Raw genomic sequence first — 19,618 nt, forward strand, 5'->3', positions numbered from 1 at the left:
TAGTTAGGGAGTGGTGAAGTGGGGCCCCGCCAGGGGCACAAGCAAGGGAGGGGGCACGCAAAATCAGCTAAAATATGTCCATAAATATGTCTATAAATAAAAATATTGATTATTGCCTCATAAGAAAAGGTTTTAAATAGAGGGTGAATTGAATGAGTAGAGGAAGGGGGTTGGAGGAGAGATGGAAAGAAGAGCTAACTCTGGCGCAATCTGAATGGTTCTGCCAGGAGTGCAAGATCACCTAGCTACGGCTCTGCCTAGGTATAGAAATTGAAGAAACAAACTGGAATATCATAGCGACAACCCCACCCTCTTCAACATCAACCCGCATTAGAGAAAACTATTTCAATTTAATATGTAGGTGGCATCTAACACCTCTAAGAATCACATACCCTCCAAGATTTCTCCGATGATAATAAGGACGTCCTATTCATCAATAACAACAACAACGTTACTATTTATAGTCACCCACTTCCAACATATATAACACATAATAAAACATTAAACATTTAAAAACTTTATGATACAGGGCTGCCTTCAGATGGCTTGGGAATTGGATAACTCCATACCCTCCAACATTTCCCCGATGAAAATAGGGATATCCTAAGGAAAAGCAGGTGGCGCTGTGGGTTAAACCACAGAGCCTAGGACTTGTCAATCAGAAGGTCGTGGTTCGAATCCCTGTGACTGGGTGAGCTCCCGTTGCTTGGTCCCTGCTCCTGCCAACCTAGCAGTTCGAAAGCACGTCAAAGTGCAAGTCGATAAATTGGTACCGCTCCGGCAGGAAGGTAAACAGCGTTTCCGTGCGCTGCTCTGGTTCACCAGAAGCGGCTTAGTCATGCTGGCCACATGACCCGGAAGCTGTATGCCGGCTCCCTCGGCCAGTAAAGCGAGATGAGCACTGCAACCCCAGAGTCAGTCATGACTGGACCTAATGGTCAGGGGTCCCTTTACCTTTACCTTTACCTTTAAGGAAAAGCAGGACATTCTGGGATCAAAGCGGAAAATAGGGGCACTTGGAGTTTCTGGATTCAGCTACGGTATATAGACAAAGCATCCTCGGCATGCTGGAGAGGGTGCAAGGCGATTGGCACAACTTTCCACATGTGGTGGACATGTGAATCAGTGCAACCACTTTGGAAAAGGGCATTTACAGAAATAAGCAAAATTATGAACTAGGACGTACAATGTGTTGGATCAATCCATCAACCTCTGATGGATGATTTAGAAGGACTGGGTCCAGTATCACTTTTGTTGCATGTGTGTGCCAGTATTCATACTGAACACAATTACATCTCAACGCAGCTCCTTCCATGAAAGCATCTTCGGGGCTGAAGGTATACGCAGTAGGCAATAAACACTCGTGGATGCCATAAGATTCAGTCAACTGTAGAAGTTTACTTGACAGGCATAAAAGCATATTGGTAGCAAATACAGTATATACAGACATTCACCAATGCTGTGGTCAAGGCATGTTTAGAATCCAACAAGAGTCCAAGAGTCCCTGTCTGCTTCCTGCAAGGTACAAGCAAGAGATTCACAGCAAGTCACAAGTTACACAGAACCGTCATCAGTACTTCCTGTCACACTGCGCATGTCCAGAGAACAGTTCCCACAGAAAACATCCTTGCATAGACAAAACAATATCAGCCTTCTGCTGCTTCTTGAAACTTCTTCTCCATTTCTGGAACAAATGATTCTCTCACGCACAGAGATAATATCCAACATCCCCTCTCATTTTTACCAAAACAGTAGGAACCATGACCATGTACACATCATGCACTGCAAACCCCAACATTTTAATCAGTTGAGCATGTCTCTGGAAAAACTAAGAGATTTGGTTACACACCAGCAATAATCAGTTTCCTCCCTGAACTTCTACCACACCAAGGAATTGCCAAACTGAAACGCCATACTAGACACTGGCTCCCAGTCAGGCAAGTTGGACCAGTCACTATATACAGTACAAAGCACTTCAGCTTCTCTGGTCTTGAGGATGACCTCTTAAAACAATAACTACAAATGACAATAGTTCCAGTTACAGATAGGTAGCCGTGTTGGTCTGCCATAGTCAAAACAAAACAAAAATTCCTTCCAGTAGCACCTTAAAGACCAAATAAGTTAGTTCTTGGTATGAGCTTTCGTGTGCATGCACACTTCTTCAGATTCTGTTACAAATAACAAAAAAGGGACACGGGTGGCACTGTGGGTTAAACCACAGAGCCTAGGACTTGCCGATCAGAAGGTTGGCGGTTCGAATCCCCACGACGGGGTGAGCTCTCGTTGCTCGGTCCCTGCTCCTGCCAACCTAGCAGTGCGAAAGCACCTCAAAGTGCAAGTAGATAAATAAGTACCGCTCCGGCAGGAAGCTAAACGATGTTTCCGTGCGCTGCTCTGGTTCGCCAGAAGTGGCTTAGTCATGCTGGCCACATGACCCAGAAGCTGTACACCGGCTCCCTCAGCCAATAAAGCAAGATGAGCACCGCAACCCCAGAGTCAGTCACGACTGGACCTAATAGTCAGGGGTCCCTTTACCTTACAAATAACAAAAACGTGTGTCAGCCCCACTCCAGGCTACTACTTACAAACCCTACTCAAGATTCTAACAGAGTAACTTAATCTGGTCTACTCTATTGAGAAATATATAGCAAACATCCAGTACCAGAGGGATATGGATCAGAATCCACTGGCTCTGAGCTATCCCCCTCAAGTCTTGACATCACTGGCTGCACCCACAGTTGCAGGTCAAACTTCCTGACACTGACAATGTGGAAACACTACCTGGCTCCAAAGAACCTCAAAGACACCCCCAGAGACAACTGTTCACAGCCCATGGTCAAAGAACCATGAAAACACTTGTGCAACCTTTCCACAGCTATTCCTGACTGTTACTTTAGAATTGCTAGATTCCCTGCCATGCTGCCAATTTCTGGCGAGGCAAATGTGGCAACTTGTGATACACAGAACACTGTCTTTCCATCTCTTTCTCTCTGGCTTCCCTCCTCCCTTCACATCTGGGAGAAAATGGACTCTGTCTTTTGGGAACAAAGATGCACGCCTCTTGGCTTCTTCACTAGCCTAAGAAGAATGATACCAGGGAAAATTGCTCCCCCTCTGTGAATTCTCCTCCCAGACTGCTGGGCCCACTCTACTGGCACAGAGCAAGAACCCCCTCTGTAAATAACAAACATTACTCCCTGTTCCTGGAGATTTAACAGCTATGGGCACTGTACTCAAACCCAACAACTCAACCCAACAATGGAGGGGCCCCTTCCCCTGATCATGGGCTGTTCATGCCTGTCTTTTCACAAGAAAGTTAGATGGTGCCTCCTCTTTCCTGTCCCCCAGGAAGTCTAGGAAAATTCACTGCAGCTAAACACAAGTAATGGGGAGGGGAGGGGAGGTCTGGTGGCTCCTCGATTTTTATAGCCCTTAAAGGGTTTAATTCTGATCTGGACTAAGCCTCTGACCCAGGCAACGATTTGCAGATGGATTTGGCAAAGCAGCAGTGAACAATCAGGCAGCCCTTAACCCTCTGGGCCCAGCCCTCTCCTCCCTCATCCACTGAGGCACCCTCCCTCAGCTGCCACAGCCGATGTCCGACCGTGGGCACCCAGGCGTCTTGGGGGCTGCAGCTCTGGTGCTCCCTTGGTAAGTCTCCCAGAGCCATGTGTCGCCCACCTCCTTGTCTGTCTCCCCTGAGACCCGACACCCCCCCACTTCCTCATTCCTCATTCCTCACTCCACTGAAGTTCTCAAGTGAGTTGGAGGCAGGGGCTATGAGGGACCCTCCAGAAATAGCTCTAATTTCTCCTCTTCCCTCCTGGGCCACCCTCTGGCCTACAGGGATCCTGTCTGTGCCAACGAGGAGAATCTCACTTCCTCAGGTGGCCAGCAATGAGAGTGGCTGCTGCCCTGAGACATGATGATGGGCTTAGATGCCTCCTAAAGGGAGTTAGAACAATGACTTGGTGAGGGAAGGGGGAGGATGAGGTTATTAGGCATGGTGGCTAGCCACTGGCTTGTCTTCACGCCCACCAATTGTGGGCTTCCTAAAAACACCATGGTTGGATGCTGGACAAGGCAGAAACTGGTCTGATCCAGCCAGGCAGTTTGAACCTTTATTTATAAGTTGGAAGGTCCTTTAGAAGCCATCTAATGTATTTCCATGCTCCACCTGCTCAGTGCAGCTACAGCATCCCTGACAGGCAGCTACACAAGCGCTGCTAAAATGCTTGCAGCAGAAAGAAGAGCTTAGCGTCTCTGAGACAGGCAGCCTCCGTCCCAGCACTTGGTGCTAAAAACTTTCTCCAAACATTCTGCTGAAATCTGCTCCCCTGCCATTTCCTTCCTACTGGTTTTGCCCTTGCCCTCTGGGGCAACAGAAGAAAGAGGATGCTGACCTGTCACCTGCATGACTGACAACCCTTCAGGTACCTGGAGGCAGCTATCATGTGAGTCACCTGTAGCAGGCCAGAGCAGCCTGGAGAAAGTGTGGAGAAAAGGGGATAAATCTGTCCCTTAGGAAGGGCAAAGCTCCAAGGGGGCTGAACCCTGCAGACATTTCCCCGTTGCTCAAGGACCAACCCCCAGACCTGTTGAGGCAGGCAAGGAAAGCTGGGGGGTGGGGGAGGCATGAAAGAGAGAGAGAGAGAGCATGAGAGAGAGAGAGTGCGTGGGGGGGGGGAGGCTAGGAGTCTAAGAGGATTTCTGGGACAAAAGCTGGAGCCCTGTGAGGCCCCAAACCAGAACATGACTTCAGAGAATGGTTGGTGCTGGGAGACACTGATGCCCAGAAAAAGTTAATGAAACTACATTAAGAGTAGCATGTATATTTTTTAATGCATCAGAAGCATTAAAAGTGGATTGGTTACATTTTCCTTCAAAATTATAGGAAGGGTTTTTTTTGCCAGCTTCACCATTTCCTTCATTTTGTGCAGGTATTTTATTTTCAGTATAAGCAAAAGTCCGCTTTGCACCTACATACACAGAGGGGGGGGGGGGACGGCTCCTGTTTCCAAAAATGGTGTGTGTGTTCCAGATCACTCCACCACTTTCGTTCTCTGAGACGTGGAACAGGGGGGGGACGACTGGAACATTCTGGGATCAAATAAAAAACTAGGGTGGCGTCTGCAATTCCAGGACTGTCCCTGGAGAATCGGGACACTTGGAGGGTATGCTTTCATGATCAGAAGCACCTCATGCCCTGCTTGTGGACTTCCCATTAGTGCATCTGACTTCACAGGGCTCCTCTTAGATTCTTACGTACCACCATGAAAATTCATGTTTCTGTTGTTTTGGTACCCTAGAAAACAGTGCATTTGCCACAGTGCTCCATACAATGCCAACCCCACCAATACTGCAGTTCTCAGGAGCAAACTAAGCATGATGTTTACTGTGTGAAGGCAATGACCTGCTGTGCACATTTCTTTTTGCTCTGTAAATAGCTGAGCCACCTTGGGGCCAGTGCTACTCTGTATGCAGAAGGTCCCAGGTTCAGTCCCCAGGTGGGGCTGGGAAAGACCCGTCTGCCAGCATGATGCTACAATTCTCAGCCCCCCCTCCCCTTTGGGCTATCCTGACTTGATCGGAGTCCTAGTTCAAAACATCAGATTGGCAGGGTGTTGGTCACTGCTGGTATAGACAAGACTATCCTAGAATCTGGATGGACTGATGGTCTGCGTCACGTTTTTAGGGAGCTCCCTGAGTTCACCTGATGGTCTGGACAAAACATACCCACTGGAGCTGTTAGGAAGCCTCTACTGGTGCCAAGTGAAAGACCCCACTGAAATGCAAACAGCAGATTTGGGGAGGGAAACATGTCAGCAGTGGAGCAGCAAAACTCCCCCTCCTACCCTGCAGTCAGCAAAGCCCCTCAGCCCCGCCCCACCCCAAAAATCAACTGCCTTTGCCTAATAAAACTCCATTGATGCAACAATGGCTGAAAATAAAGTGAGGAAGGTCTGGAACCTGAGCACAAAACTTTATCTCCCATGAGGAGAAGCAGGCAACATGACTATTAGTGGCTACGAGCCACAATGGCTACCTTCTCCCTCCAGTGTCAGAGACCAGTTGCTGCGGAGCACATATGGGCAGAGTGTAGCTGCTGTGCTCAGGCCCTGTGCAGGGGCATCTGGTTGGCAACTGTCAGAACATGATGCTGGACTATATGGGCTCTCTTTTGCTTGATCCAGCTACAGCAGGGCTCTTCTTGGGAAAGAAGGCAGCAGTGTCAAAATGGGGCTTCTTGAAGAGGCGCAGAAGGGAGCAATTCCTCCTCACAGGCTGGTTGCATTCCCTGCTCCCCCACCACTTGTCCCCCATCCCACCCCCTTCGGTTGTCAGATGCTGACCCAGCAGCCTGGGATAAAGCAGAAATGGCAGGGTGGGGAGGGTTCTGTGAGACCCCACCCCTCTCCCATTATCTGCATCTCTTACTTTTAGGAACCATCATAGCTGGCTGCTGTTCTCTCTCCCTTCACCCTGCTTATTATTAGCATTATTGGGGTTTTTCAAATGTGATTTCTACTAATAACAGGGATCAAAAGGGCGTTTGGCATTTCCCAGAAGCTACCAGTCAATCATTAACCAAATGTAGTTTCCTCCCTCCCTCCCTCCCTCCCTCCCTCCCTCCTAGATAACCTTTTCTCCCCCACAAGAAGACCAGCAGACACGGACCTCCTGGCAGCCCCAGCAGCAGAAGAGAGACTAAGGAGACGGCAGCCAACGCCAGCCTCTCACCAAAGGCTAGGCAGGCACAGAAAAGGCAGCTCTCAGCAAGAGAGGGAGAGGAAATGGTCTCTGTGGGCCTCCAGCTGGTGGGCTATGCCCTGGGGCTCTTGGGCTTGCTGTGTGCCTTTGTGGCCACCCTGCTGCCTAGCTGGAGGACCAGCTCCTACATCGGCTCCAGCATCGTCACGGCGGTTGGCTTCTCCAAAGGCCTCTGGATGGAGTGCGCCACTTACAGCACAGGCATCACCCAGTGTGACGTCTACAGCTCACTGCTCAACCTGCCCACTGACATCCAGGCAGCCCAGGCAATGATGTCCTCCTCCATCGCTGTCTCCTTGCTGGCCTCCATCATCTGCGTGGTGGGGATGAGGTGCACCATCTTCTCGCAAGGCTCCCCAGCCAAGGACAAGGTGGCGGTGGCAGGTGGGGTAGCCTTTGTCCTCGGGGGGCTCCTCTGCTTCATCCCTGTGGTGTGGAACATCCACGTGGTGCTCCGTGACTTCTACAACCCCATCGTTCCTGACAGCATGAAGTTTGAGCTTGGGGAGTCCCTGTACCTGGGCGTCCTCTCCTCCCTGGTGTCTCTCATTGGGGGCTTTATCCTCTGCGCTTCCTGCCCACCCCGAGACCCACATGCCACCTATTACAGCCCTTACCGTTCTCGAACCATGGTGGGCAGGAGCCAACCAGTGCCAGCTACCTCTCCAAAGGCTAAGAGCGAGTTCAATGCTTATAACCTGACAGGCTACGTCTAAGGGTGCTGGGGTGCTGCACACCTTCCTGGGGGCCCCTGGGCAAGGATCCTGTTGCCTGCTTGGATGGAGGTAAGGAGGCAGGCAGTTGGGCTCATCTTTCCCACCCTTGCTGTTCTTCCCTGGACACAGCTTCTTCCTTAAGGGCCTATTTCCTCCCTAACTCACCAGAGGCACTTCTCATGGGTGCAGCTTGCAAACAGCCTGGTAGCTGCAGCCTCTTTGAGGAACTCAGAGCTGAATCTTCTTTGGTAAAAGCCTCTCTGCACCCTGAAGAATCAAGCAAGGTGTCCATAGTCCACATCTCTGAAGCATCAAGTTGCTGGTGCTGAACATGGAGCAGATGAGGACATGGCTACGGCACCTGCCAAAAACTCAGTGGCTGTCTCCCAAATGTATGCGGATCTGTGGGGTCTTGGATGCCCCCCCTGAGGGATACCTAGGGAACTTGGAAAGTTGTGGGGGAGGAAAATGTTGTGCCTCTTGGGACCTGCATGGCTGCTGGCTTCAGGAACCAGGGGAAGTTCACCAGTGACTAATGATGGCGCAACAGAAAACCAAATACCAGGTCACACAGTGTATGGGGCTGAGGCTGCCTCAGATGGGCCCTTGCACTGCTTAGCAGCTGTTCTCCGACACATATCACAGCCCATCGTGGTGAGACCAGGCTGCCCATGAAGTGGGAAGAATGTCTCCCTTGTTGGAGTATTTTGAAGAGGACCACAGCGTGCTCATAGCAAGATCTCATGATGTCCATTTGGGCTTCTGCCTTTGAAGAGCTGTGCCTCTCATCCGCGGGTGGGTGGGTGGGTGGGTGCAGCGTGGCTTTGGCAGAGGGGCTGGCTTCACAATAAAGAACCTGACAGGAGAGAGACTGGCTGATTGGGTGCTTCTGATTTGGGGCAGCAAAAGTGCCAGTCCTTGTGGTTGGGCCAGAGAGCCCTGGTCTGTGGGCTTCAAAGAAGCATCAGTGTCAAGACAGGCAGCACTGAATCAATGGGGCAAGAGGAGGGAGCAAAAACCAGGACACGAAGAGGGACCCAGGGGGGACTTGAGGCTTTGGGTGGTGGCAGGGAGGGGTAGAGTTCAGAACTGAACACACACACACATTCAGGGCCCAATTTGATAGGGAGGTGCATGAAAGCCAGGCCTCCTGGGACCTCCTGGAATCTCCCAAGGAAGAGCACGGGTGCAAGGCTAGCCAGCTGCTCAGAGCTCATAGGTGCAAATTTGAACAAAATATTGGAGGAGGGCAAGCCAGGAAAAGAGGGCAGTTGTTGTCGGTGGGGGGGGGAGGTGGCTGCCAAAGAAGGGAGGGAGGCATCAATTTGCAGAAAATACTGAGGGGCAGTGTCCCTAAATATTTTATTGGGGAGCCAAATGGACCAGGGCCCCATGGCGTTGGCACCTATGCCAGAGCTCATTGCATTGCACCCCTACCCCTGCCGCCTGGGACAGGGAATGTCGAACTCTTAGTACATCAAACTTAGTACTGCCTACACTGACTGGCAGAGGTGTTCCTGGAGTCCTTTGCTTCCTTGACAAAGAGGGGTATCAGTGCACTGATACCCCTCTTTTTACCACAGTAGCCACATTAGAAATTACTACAGTTTAGGTGGCCCAAGTACTTGAAAATCTGGCAAGCCTTGTAGACTGGCACACAAGCAGAGTCCTTTGCTAACTGAACTATTTTGGGGTGCAGTTTATTTTCTGAAAGCAAGTTTTCCAGTGTGCATCAGTCCAAAATACTTGCAAAGTAACAACCCGCCCCTGTGCACCTCGACCTATATATTGGGCAAGGCTCGCAAAGCGTTGCATCAGCAATGCCAACAACGCAATCCTCTGCAAGCCTACTCAGAAAGAAGCCCCATGGAGTTCAATAGGGTTTACTCTCAGATCTCCCAGCAGGATAGACTCATATCCTGAAAGCACTTTCTCTCCTCTCCTGCCAATTGTTGCAGGATCTCTCCCAGTCAATCTCCAACGGTGATTTTTGGGTCTGCATTTCCCCCACCACCACCAGTTGCCAGTTTCGCCAGCCTCTAGCTTATGCCTCTGGCATTTAGTAAAAAGCCTTGCCAAGGTCTAGAGCAGCAGAGAAAATCATCAGTAAACTTAACGGTGGTCAGACTTGACAAGAAGTGCAGCGGATGGTGCATGCACCATACACTCAACGTGCACAGCTTCCCCCCAGAGAATTCTAGGAACCGTGGTTTGTTCAGGGTGCTGGGAATTGCAGCAGTACATCACAGTTCCCTTAATTCCTTGGGGGAAAGTCATGTGCTTTGAATGTATGATATGCTTTACAATGAACTGCTAATTGGCAAACTGTCAAATGTTGCATTGCACTGGTATTATCTGTTGGGGCTACTAGTATTCTACTTAAATTTGTTGCTTTCTATGAACCATTGTGCACACTGGCTGCAAAGGGAAGCAGGCGGGGGGCGGGTGGTTTGCAGCAATTGCCTGGCACTGCCACGAACTGTGTGACCCCTCTATGCCAGGCAGCCAGCCACTTCCCAAAGCCTCTCCCTTCCAGGCTTCCTAATGACACACAGGAGTCGGCTGATTTCAAAGATTCCCAACCATAAAATAACATAAGAAGGTGAGGGGGCATGAAGTTCACTGCCATGACTCCCACACCAACCTTGATAACAGTCAAAGCTGCCTCTGGAATGCCCCAGATAATAGGGGCATAACAGAGTAAACAGAGACCAAGGTGCTTGAATCCCACTGGGGCAGAGGGCGAGGCCCTGCCCCAATACATAGACCTATGCAAGACAATGCATAGACCCTCTGCTGCTCCCGGAAGAGGCAAGAGGGGAGACAGCTTGAAAGTGGTTGTTGGTGGGTCACTTGCTGCCCTTGACCTCTTCCTATCTCCTAACACTAGGACTGGTTGGCCTCCAGGGAAGCTGAGTGCTGGAAGATGCAGGACAGAGAAAAGAAAGTCCTTCTTCGTTAACCTATGGAACTGCCTCCCACAGGAGGCAGTGAGGGTCATCAGTATGGATGGCTTTAAAATAAGGTTACCAGACATCCCCGTTTCCTGGGGACAGTCCCCGGATTTACAAATCAGTCCCCATACAAAATCCATTGAAGTTGAAAAGTGTTCCCAGATTCATTGAAAAAATCTGGTAACCTTACTTTAAGAGGATGGGACAAGTAATGCTTCTGAATTCCAGTTGCTGGAAACCACAGGAGGGGAGAGGGCTCCTGTGCTCCAATGGGCCATTGGCCTGATCCAGCAGGCTCTTCTTACGTTCTTATGTTCATTGCTTGTGTTTCAGTCTCACACGAAAGAGTGTGATGGGACTAAAGTGCCACCGTAGCCAAGCAGGGACTTGAAAGCTGGCTCCAGGGGACTTTGTAGCCCATGTTGCCTGAAGCAGAGACAGCAGTGGCCAAGATGCTCCCTTAGGGAGTGTAGGGCATGGAAGACATCCCTCCTCTGTCTCCCTTACAACAAAGGCAGGCAGTCTGAAGTGGCAGGTGCTGATGGGAATTGAGCAGGTGCAGCTGCAGGTGCCACCCTGCCTGACCTTCACCCTGAGCACTGGCCTGCTGCCTTCAGGTGCTGTATGGAGAAGGCTGCCCCGTGGCTTGTGCTGAGGTCAGATTCCTTTGCAGGCAGAAGTGGGAAGGGAGCTGCCTTCTCCTGAGTCAGACCAACAGGCCACCTAACTCACAGTGGCCTGAAATAACAGGCAGCAGGGGTTCATGCTTGCCACGAAGCTACAGCCCTTTCTGACTTTCTGAGAAAGCAGAAAAGATGATCCTCTAGATTATCCTCAGGGTCCCTTACAACTATGATTCTATGTAAATATTGCAGCCAGTGGGAAGGTCCCCCACATGCCGTAGCATCACTGGTGCTCTGGAGGTTTCACCATTCCTCTGCAATGATGGGAACGGGCTCTTGTGTGACAAGTCCTGGGCACCAGTCAGGATTACTCCAAGCCTGAGCAGAAGGCAAAAAACAAGCACAGGGAAAGACTGGGTGGACTCCTTGGAACCAGGCTGACAACAGAGTTCAAGAAGGCCCCGGTCACTTCCTGAGAGTGTCTCTCTGGGAGGGAAAGGGCTGTTCTCTGGCCCACCATCACCCCCCCCCTTCACTTTGGGCAATAGGCAGCATCAGCCCATAAGAGTGTTTTGGCTGGAGTCCCTGGAGCCAAATATTAGCCATGCCAGAAGGGAACAGGATGGTGCTGAGAGAGGGGCTGTGATCAATGAGCTGGAAGGGCAGAAACATCTCGTAAGAGGTGGGGTGGGTGGAATGAATGGGGCAGATCATCAGCAGCAAAAGCTACCTGGCGACATTCACCCACCTGGGCTGCTAAGAATAACCTTTTAGATCTCTCTCTCTCTTGATCTCTCTCTGCTCTGCTCTGCTCTCCTTCCCTGCTCTCCCTTCCATCAAGGAACTTTGCACTAGGCTGGCCTGGAGTGTCTGGAATGGGGGTCATTGTCTGGGATTGCAGGAACATTTGAGGAACCAGGAGAATCCCAAGGTGGCACACAAGACAAGTTAAACATCTCTCTTCTGGGTCTTCTACACGCTCCGCTCCAAGCAAGGAGCAGAGTCCAAGCAGCTGCTGCCTAGGGTGGCTCCAACCACGTTGCCACTGTTCCAAGGGAAGACAACCAAAGGATCCCTGAGTGTGAGGGGGCACCTTCTCTTCCCCGCCCCAGCAACAGGAAGGGCAAAAGGCAACACAGCTCTGCTTTGATCCCTGAGCTTTGATTCCTGAGCCCCGTTATAAACAAATACATTTTTATCTGGGAAATCAGACGTCATTAAGTGTCATTAATGCAGTGATGCCTCCGATCAGAAAAGAGTAGCAGGCCCTTATCTTTAGTTGAGACAACCCCTTCTCTCTCTGGAGGAGGAGGAAGAGGAACACACATGGGCCATGCTGAACACCCACTCGGGCTGGGCTACATCAGCCCCGCTAGTTGTGGGGAGCAGGGGCTGTGCCTCTCTGGAAGACAAGGCCCTTTAGCCAGCATGGTCAAGGAAGGTGGGAGTTGTCGGCTTGACCTACAGAGTGTCCACAAAGCTTTCAGTTTAATTCCAGGAGTTCAGACTGTGTGCAGCTCTGCCCTTAGCTCTCAGGGCAGAGCTGGGCCGAACAGCACAAAGTTTGGGGTTCCCTGGAAGCCGCATGTGTCAGGGCTAGGGGGGCGTCTCTGTGGCCTGCTACCTGAGCACCCTGTAATTGCATCTCACTCCGGGAAGGCAACACCAGCCCATCCTCTGCCTACAAACCCTGCTGAACACCAGCTTCAAATTGCTTTGTTTCTTCTTACTGCAACACAATAACCCTCCAGATGTTGCAGCAGAAGAAGAAGCAAGCATCCTCACTCCCTTGGTCAAGCTGGCTGCTGTTCCTCCAGAGAAAGGCAAGAACCAGACCCTGTCATGATGTGGAAGAAGTAGTAATGGTGGGTAGTGTGAGAGTTTGGGTAGCAGTGGGGTGGAGATGTGGGGAGCGGGGAGAGAGAGAACCTCGTGTAAGGCACAATTGAAAACCACGCACACATTTTCACCTGAAAAGCTCTTGCAGCCAATGTGGGCATAGGGTGTCACCCAGTGGAGAGACCCAAGTACTGCAGCTCCCCAAAAGCTGGAACACAAAGATGCTGTTTTTATCAGGGAGCTCCTAGCAAAACGCTCACCCACCCCACCCCGTTTTCAGCTACTGGAGGCTGTTCATAAAGCATATTTCACACCTCCGTTTGCCCTTATTTCTCTCCACCAAGAATTTGTTAAAAGGGCTGGTCCAGGTGAGGGCAATGAGAGATGCATTTGGTACCAATTTGCCTATTTTCGCTGGTGGGCACTGCTTACCTGCAGGCAGAAGTGGGGCAGAAGAGACAGAAGAGGTAAGGCCCACAAAGAGCAACAGTAGAGACAAAAGTGCACAGAACAGCACAAGGTGGTCCAGGTGGGCAGCTTTAACGGGAGCTGGGCAGACACAGCTTCCGCACAGACTCCCAAGCTTCAGGGGGCCTGGGCAGCAGCAAAGGAGGAAACTTCACCATCTTTGATAGTGGGTGGGTGTTTGTTGTGCTTAGAATTTGGTGACTGGGTATGAGTTGACAGGAGGACAAAGAGTGAGTAGCATCGGAGCAGAGAAGCCGCCTTCCTTCTTCTCTTCCCTCTGAACTTCCCTGCTCTCACATCAGAGTTTCTGGGGCACTTCCAGGCTTGACCCTGGAAGGCTGTGATCTCCTGCACACCCTGGTACAATTTCTGACCATACAGCCTCCTCGATCCTCTTTGCTCAGCTCACCTGAACAAGAGAGAAGGCGGCTTTGTGCTCCCCCAGGGAAAGGACTTGACAGTTATGCTCGATACACGGTTGAAAAGCCACTCCCGTGCCCCTGGTCATGTGTAAGCCCTGGGCCTGGAGACATGGGTGCACCAAGGAAACAGGCTCACGCATTAACTTACCCTTGGAAACCTGGCCTTTTCCTTCTACTCTGTGCAAGAGTTCAGCAGAGGACGCCAGAGTCACGGGTGGCAGCTGTAATTAAAGCAGACAGCCCTGCAATCCCTTAATCCAAATGCTTGCCATTCCCCTCTCCGAGGCGAAGAAGAAAGTTTAAGGGCTGGAGTTAAAAAAGGAAAGTAGAGGAAGTGCCCTCAAACTCCTGCTTTAATCAGATTTTCAGCTAAGCTCTTCTCACTGCCGCCCCCTGTCCCCGGAGGGGGGGACTTCTGTCCAATGCCAAGGGCAGAGTAGATGCCTACACTCCTCCTTCTCAGAAGCAGGGGGGGGGGAGGTGCCAAGCCCACAAAGCCATCAGGACTGCCTTTGCCAGTGTCATCTGCCCACTGGGCTCCTGGGCAAATCAAGATCATAGGCTCAGCAGAGGAGGCCTGGCAAGAGCAGGGATCTTCACAACGATGTGCTTGCTGCAGTCTTGTGGAAAGGGAGGAGGCTGAGCTGAAGGGCATGAGGACACTTGGCCCAGGGCATTGTGCGTGATTGGCAATCAACCCCTTCTATGGCTCCACTAGCAAAGACACCCCTATGGCTTCGCTGCCTGCCCCCTGGCTCTGCCAATGAATGACACACTGGAGTAAGAGGGCCTGATCCAGCAGGGGCAAATCATTGTCATCACCAGCCTTCTGCATCTGCACTCGCGACAGTCCAAGTGACACCATTGCCCTCTGGCACCCAGCCCTCCTGCCAACCTAGGTGCAGCAGAGATGGGGTTGCCCTGGCGATCTCCTGCACCTTCCTCAACTCCAAAGGCTCGGAGGAGGTCTGTGTGTTGTATGCTGCCACCCTTCCCTTGAGAGCAATCTCAGTGGGTCTGGGAAAGGGCCTATGTAGCTCAGGGGCAGAACACCTGCTTTGCATGCAGAAGGTCCCAGGTTCCGCCCCGGCAGGCAGGGCTGAGAATACCACCTGCCTGAAATCCTCATGGGCTATTGCCGTAATCAGGAGAGGAGACCTATGAAGCAAGATAGACCAATGGCAAGGTTACAGCAAAGCTCCCTGCTATGTTCCAAGTTCCAGCATCAACAAGCTATTCCATTCTATGTTTGGTTGCTTAAAACAGGCTACAGAAAGAGGTGTTTACTCATTTGCATGGAATCCCTTCCAGAAGCTGAGCTACAAACAACGAGTCCTATGTATCCTGCACTTCTGAGTTTACTTTTTAACCCTCAGGAAGGACCATGCCAGAACAGCTTCCACTCTTGATTTTCTCCCTCCCTCCCTCTTTGGGATCATGCCTAGTGAACAAGGGCAGCCAGGTTTATTTTTACAGTTCTGATGTGTTCCTCTTTAAACATGGGCACTGTACCAGCATTGCACTCCCAGGAAGTGATGCCACAATCAGGGTGTATAAATAAAAGGGACTTTTGGAAAATGTCACATTGCAAGGAAGCATGAAACAAGCTTTCAGACTGGAAATGGAACATTTATTTATTTTCTTATTTATTCATACATACCTCACCTTTTTCCCTGACAGGGCTTACAGATAAAAATAAGAAAGCTAAAAACATGGGGGAGGGGAATAATTAAAAAAACAATTAGACATCTATATAATTAAAACTGAATGTATACACATAAAAATCTATTAAAACCATGAAAATAATTAATTAAAACAGAATTGTGGTAGATTGATATACATGCTGGAAGAGTGCCCAAACCTCTTGTACTGGCAATATGCCCAGAGTCTTTATCAGAGTAAGTTAACAGGTAGAAGTACGGGATGAGAATGAAATATAAAAAGAAAAGAAAAGAAAAGAAACATGCAGAATCTTTCACTATCAAGCATATTCAAAGGGATTCATGTTTTTTCTTTAAGTCATCAAGTTTTTAGCCACCCACAGATGTAATTGTTGGGATAAATGTTTCTGCTTTCGACTCCCAGGGATGCGCCATCAATTTAACATCAGTAGCACAGAAACAAATATTCCACTCTCTTGTTACAGCTTTAAGCTACACAAGCATCTTTCTCCACTTCCTTTGCACTTGATACAGCTCCCTGCAAAACAGACATTCTGCAAGTACAAAGCTGCACTAAGTTTCATACACAATGCACACAAACAGAGCACTTCATGCACATTAAATGTATATCTTTTACAGGCTGGCCATCTGTGGTGGATTTTCCCTGTGATTCCTGCAGGGGGTTGGCCTGGATGACCTTTGGTGGTACCTTCCAGTTTTATGATTCTAGGTCACATTGCCATCCACAGTGAGTTTAAATGCCCTTGTCATCCCTCTCACTGTGTTTACAATACAGTATTTCCTTAGACATGCTTCTCCAGTGACAGAAGTGTGGACCAGGCCACTGCTACATAAATCAGCCAGGAAAGAAAACATGCAACCTCAGGACTGCAGTGTCAGGAATCTCATCATTGCTGGCTGTAATAAACTGATTGGTTGGTTGGTTGAACCTCATCACTGGGCTTATAGCTCCTTGCAAAGGGCAAATCTGTTCATGAAGTTAACTGCATACAGTACTTGCAACTAAGGTGTCTCAGATTAAAAACGTAAATAAGAGGTGCTTGGGAAGGGGCTTTAGGACTAGGTGTGGTAGAAGGAGTGGTGAAGTAGGTGCTGTGTCCAGGAATAGCCTCAGGAGATCAATTTTCTTTGGGGCAGCAGCAGGAGGAGAAATGATTTAGCCCCTCCTGGGTTGTGATCCTGATTTACCCTCTCCCCATTATACAGTGGTACGTTTGGTTGCGAACGGAATCCATTCCGGAGGCCTGTTCGCAACATGAAAAGAGTGCAACCCACAGCGGCGCGTCTGCACACACACGGGTTGCGATTTGCCACTTCTGCACATGCATGTGACGTCATTTTGCGCTTCTGCGCATGCGCAAGTGGCAAAACCTGGAAGTAACCCTTTCTGGTACTTCCAGGTCGCTGAAAGAAAGTAACATGAAGCGGACGTAACATGAGGTATGACTGTATTTGCTATTTAAAACTTAAAGTAACAGGCACACTAGTCAGCTTTATTCGGCAGTGGTTGCTGGTCAGAGGGGGCACACACACACACACACACACACACACATACTTACCATGATGTCTAGGAGCTATTAAAAAGAGTTCCTCTCCTCCATGTATTTTCCCAATTCACTTTTCAAGCCATCCAAGTTAGCGGCCATCATTGCCTCCTGTGGAAGCAAGTTTCACAGTTTAACACTGCACTGCACAAAGAAAGTCCTTCCTTTGATCTGTCCTGAATCTTCCAACATTCCATTTCATTGGATGTCCCGAAATTCCAGTGTTAAGAAATAGGGAGAAATGCTTTTTCTGTCAACTTTCTCCTGGAAAAACACCCAAATGGGAAAACACCATGGCTCATTCTGCAGCCATAGCTGGGATGGGGTGGGGTGTCTAGCCAGGGTTTCTGCCCTGGGTGAAGCCTCCAGAAGAGCACCATGGAGGCTCTCAGCCTCAGAGGCATAGCTAGGGGGGGAAGAGGGGGCGCCACACCGCAGGGGTGGGCACTTACCACAGGGCCTGGCCTGCCACAAGCCACACAACCTACTATGTGAGAAAGAAATTCTGGAGGGACGATGGAGGGGCGGGAAGCTGAGGAAGAGAATCAGTTGAACTAGATGATCCTTGAGATCCCTTCCACAATTCTATGATCCCTTCAGAACTTTGAATGTATTTTAAATAGCTGTGGCTGAGTCATTTTACAGATAAAGTGGTACCTCAGGTTACAGACGCTTTAGGTTACAGACGCTTCAGGTTACAGACTCCGCTAACCCAGAAATAGTACCTCAGCTTAAGAACTTTGCTTCAGGATGAGAACAGAAATTGTGTGGTGGCGGCGTGGTGGCAGCGGGAGGCCCCATTAGCTAAAGTGGTACCTCATGTTAAGAACAGTTTCAGGTTAAGAACGGACCAAGGGAACGAATTAAGTTCTTAATCCGAGGTACCACTGTAATACATGATCTACACACAGAAAAGTAAGGGGTATGTGAGTATTTTTCCTGCCAGAGGCAGTTCCCTCGCAAGCTCTGTTCAGCCTGGCTGAATTAGGATTGTAATCGAAGGGCATTTTCTACTTTAGACTCGCAAAAACCATTTCTTTCACATTAAAGGTAAAGGACCCCTGACCATTATGTCCAGTCGTGGCCAACTCTGGGGTTGTGGCGCTCATCTCGCTTTATTGGACATGGGAGCTGGCGTACAGCTTCTGGGTCATGTGGCCAGCATTCTGATTGGCAAGTCCTAGGCTCTGCGGTTTAACCCACAGCGCCACCCACGTCCCTCTTTTACTTTGAGTAAAGGTAAAGGGACCCCTGATCAGTAGGTCCAGTCGTGGCCAACTCTGGGGTTGCGGTGCTCATCTCGCTTTATTGGCCAAGGGAGCTGGCGTACAGCTTCTGGGTCATGTGGCCAGCATGACTAAGCCGCTTCTGGTGAACCAGAGCAGCGCACGGAAACGCCGTTTACCTTCCCGCCGGAGCGGTACCTATTTATCTACTTGCACTTTGATGTGCTTTCGAACTGCTAGGTTGGCAGGATTCGAACTGCCAACCTTCTGATCAGCAAGTCCTAGGCTCTGTGGTTTAAGCCACAGCACCACCCACGTCCCTCTTTCACCTTACATGGAACCTAAAATGACTACAAAATTATCATTTCCTAAAATGAGTAATAAAACAAAAATAAAATTGAAATGAATCTTTTTGAAGCTTACGCGGGAGTAAATTTACACGTCAAAACTCATTGAAAGGGTTTGCACAAGGGGTGGATGGAAAAAAGCCTCAAAGAGGGGTGGGAAGACATTTTAAAAGCAAACCAGAGGGTCTTGTATGACCTTATGGAAATATAATCTTTTAACGATCCTGTGACCAAATAAATCCAATTAAAAACCTGACCACAGATAGACAATTGCTGCACATGGAAGTTCTACTTTTGACAAACAATTTGCTTTTACCGGAAGGGATGCTCATTTTCCCTTTGGTCATACAGTCATAATACTTCTTAGGATTCCTTTGTATTCAAATTATATATTGCCTGCTTTTTATGCCATTTATGAATAAATGTGTTGGGGGGGTGTTCTTTCATTTGTTTGTTTGTGTATGGACGCAAAGACGCATCCGGGGAGGGGTGGGGGGCCAAACTGGGTCTTTGACCTGGGTGACAGAAAGCATAGTTTCGATCCTGCCCTGTCCCTCCCTGCCCCCGATCCCGCTTACTCTGAGCAAACTCGCTCTCCGTCAAATTCCGCGCCGCTATCCCTTTAAGGCGAAATTGCTCCTGACTTCCCTCTAGCCAATCAGGAAGTGAGGAAGAAAGCGGAGCTCATGCCCGCCCCGTTTCCATTCATCCCCGCCCCACGAAGACGAAGCTCCGCTCGTTCCTATTGGTTGCCAGAGCCGGATTTTTAAAAAATTCTAAAATAATCCTGCACGCCCCGCCCACTCTGGATAACGTCCGCGGGCATTTTCGGCTCTCAGATTGGCTGCTGTGGGGGCCAATCAGAGGCCGCCATTCCACCCACGTCGCATGTTTAAAAACGCATTTTTGTGCAGTGGAAGAAGCGGAGCAGCAGCAAAAAAAGCAAAAGCAGGTACGTAACCAGGTGATCTGGTCTGGGTCCCCCGGGAGGTAAGCCTTTCCCCGCTGGATTCCTGCGGGGGCAAG

At 49.8% G+C, this 19,618-nt stretch overlaps 1 protein-coding gene and 1 long non-coding RNA gene across 2 annotated transcripts; one reads left to right on the top strand and one right to left on the bottom strand.

Annotated features, from left to right (window-relative positions):
- The first annotated feature begins 6,637 nt into the window (after window positions 1–6,637).
- Window positions 6,638–8,358, top strand: CLDN2 (claudin 2). Its single transcript, XM_083722563.1, has one exon. It carries the CDS (start codon window positions 6,795–6,797, stop codon window positions 7,485–7,487), a length of 693 nt encoding a protein of 230 aa, XP_083578689.1. The 5' UTR covers window positions 6,638–6,794; the 3' UTR covers window positions 7,488–8,358.
- A 7,115-nt stretch (window positions 8,359–15,473) lies between these two features.
- LOC310836818 lies at window positions 15,474–19,298 on the bottom strand. The gene is made up of 3 exons (XR_014560225.1): window positions 19,171–19,298; window positions 17,035–17,130; window positions 15,474–15,992 (listed from the first exon to the last, which is right to left on the bottom strand). It is a non-coding gene; the product is annotated as an uncharacterized lncRNA (long non-coding RNA).
- Window positions 19,299–19,618: the final 320 nt, after the last annotated feature.

The sequence above is a fragment of the Podarcis gaigeae genome (assembly GCF_964106915.1).
Source record: "Podarcis gaigeae genome assembly, chromosome: Z".
In the NCBI taxonomy this organism is placed as follows: domain Eukaryota; kingdom Metazoa; phylum Chordata; class Lepidosauria; order Squamata; family Lacertidae; genus Podarcis; species Podarcis gaigeae.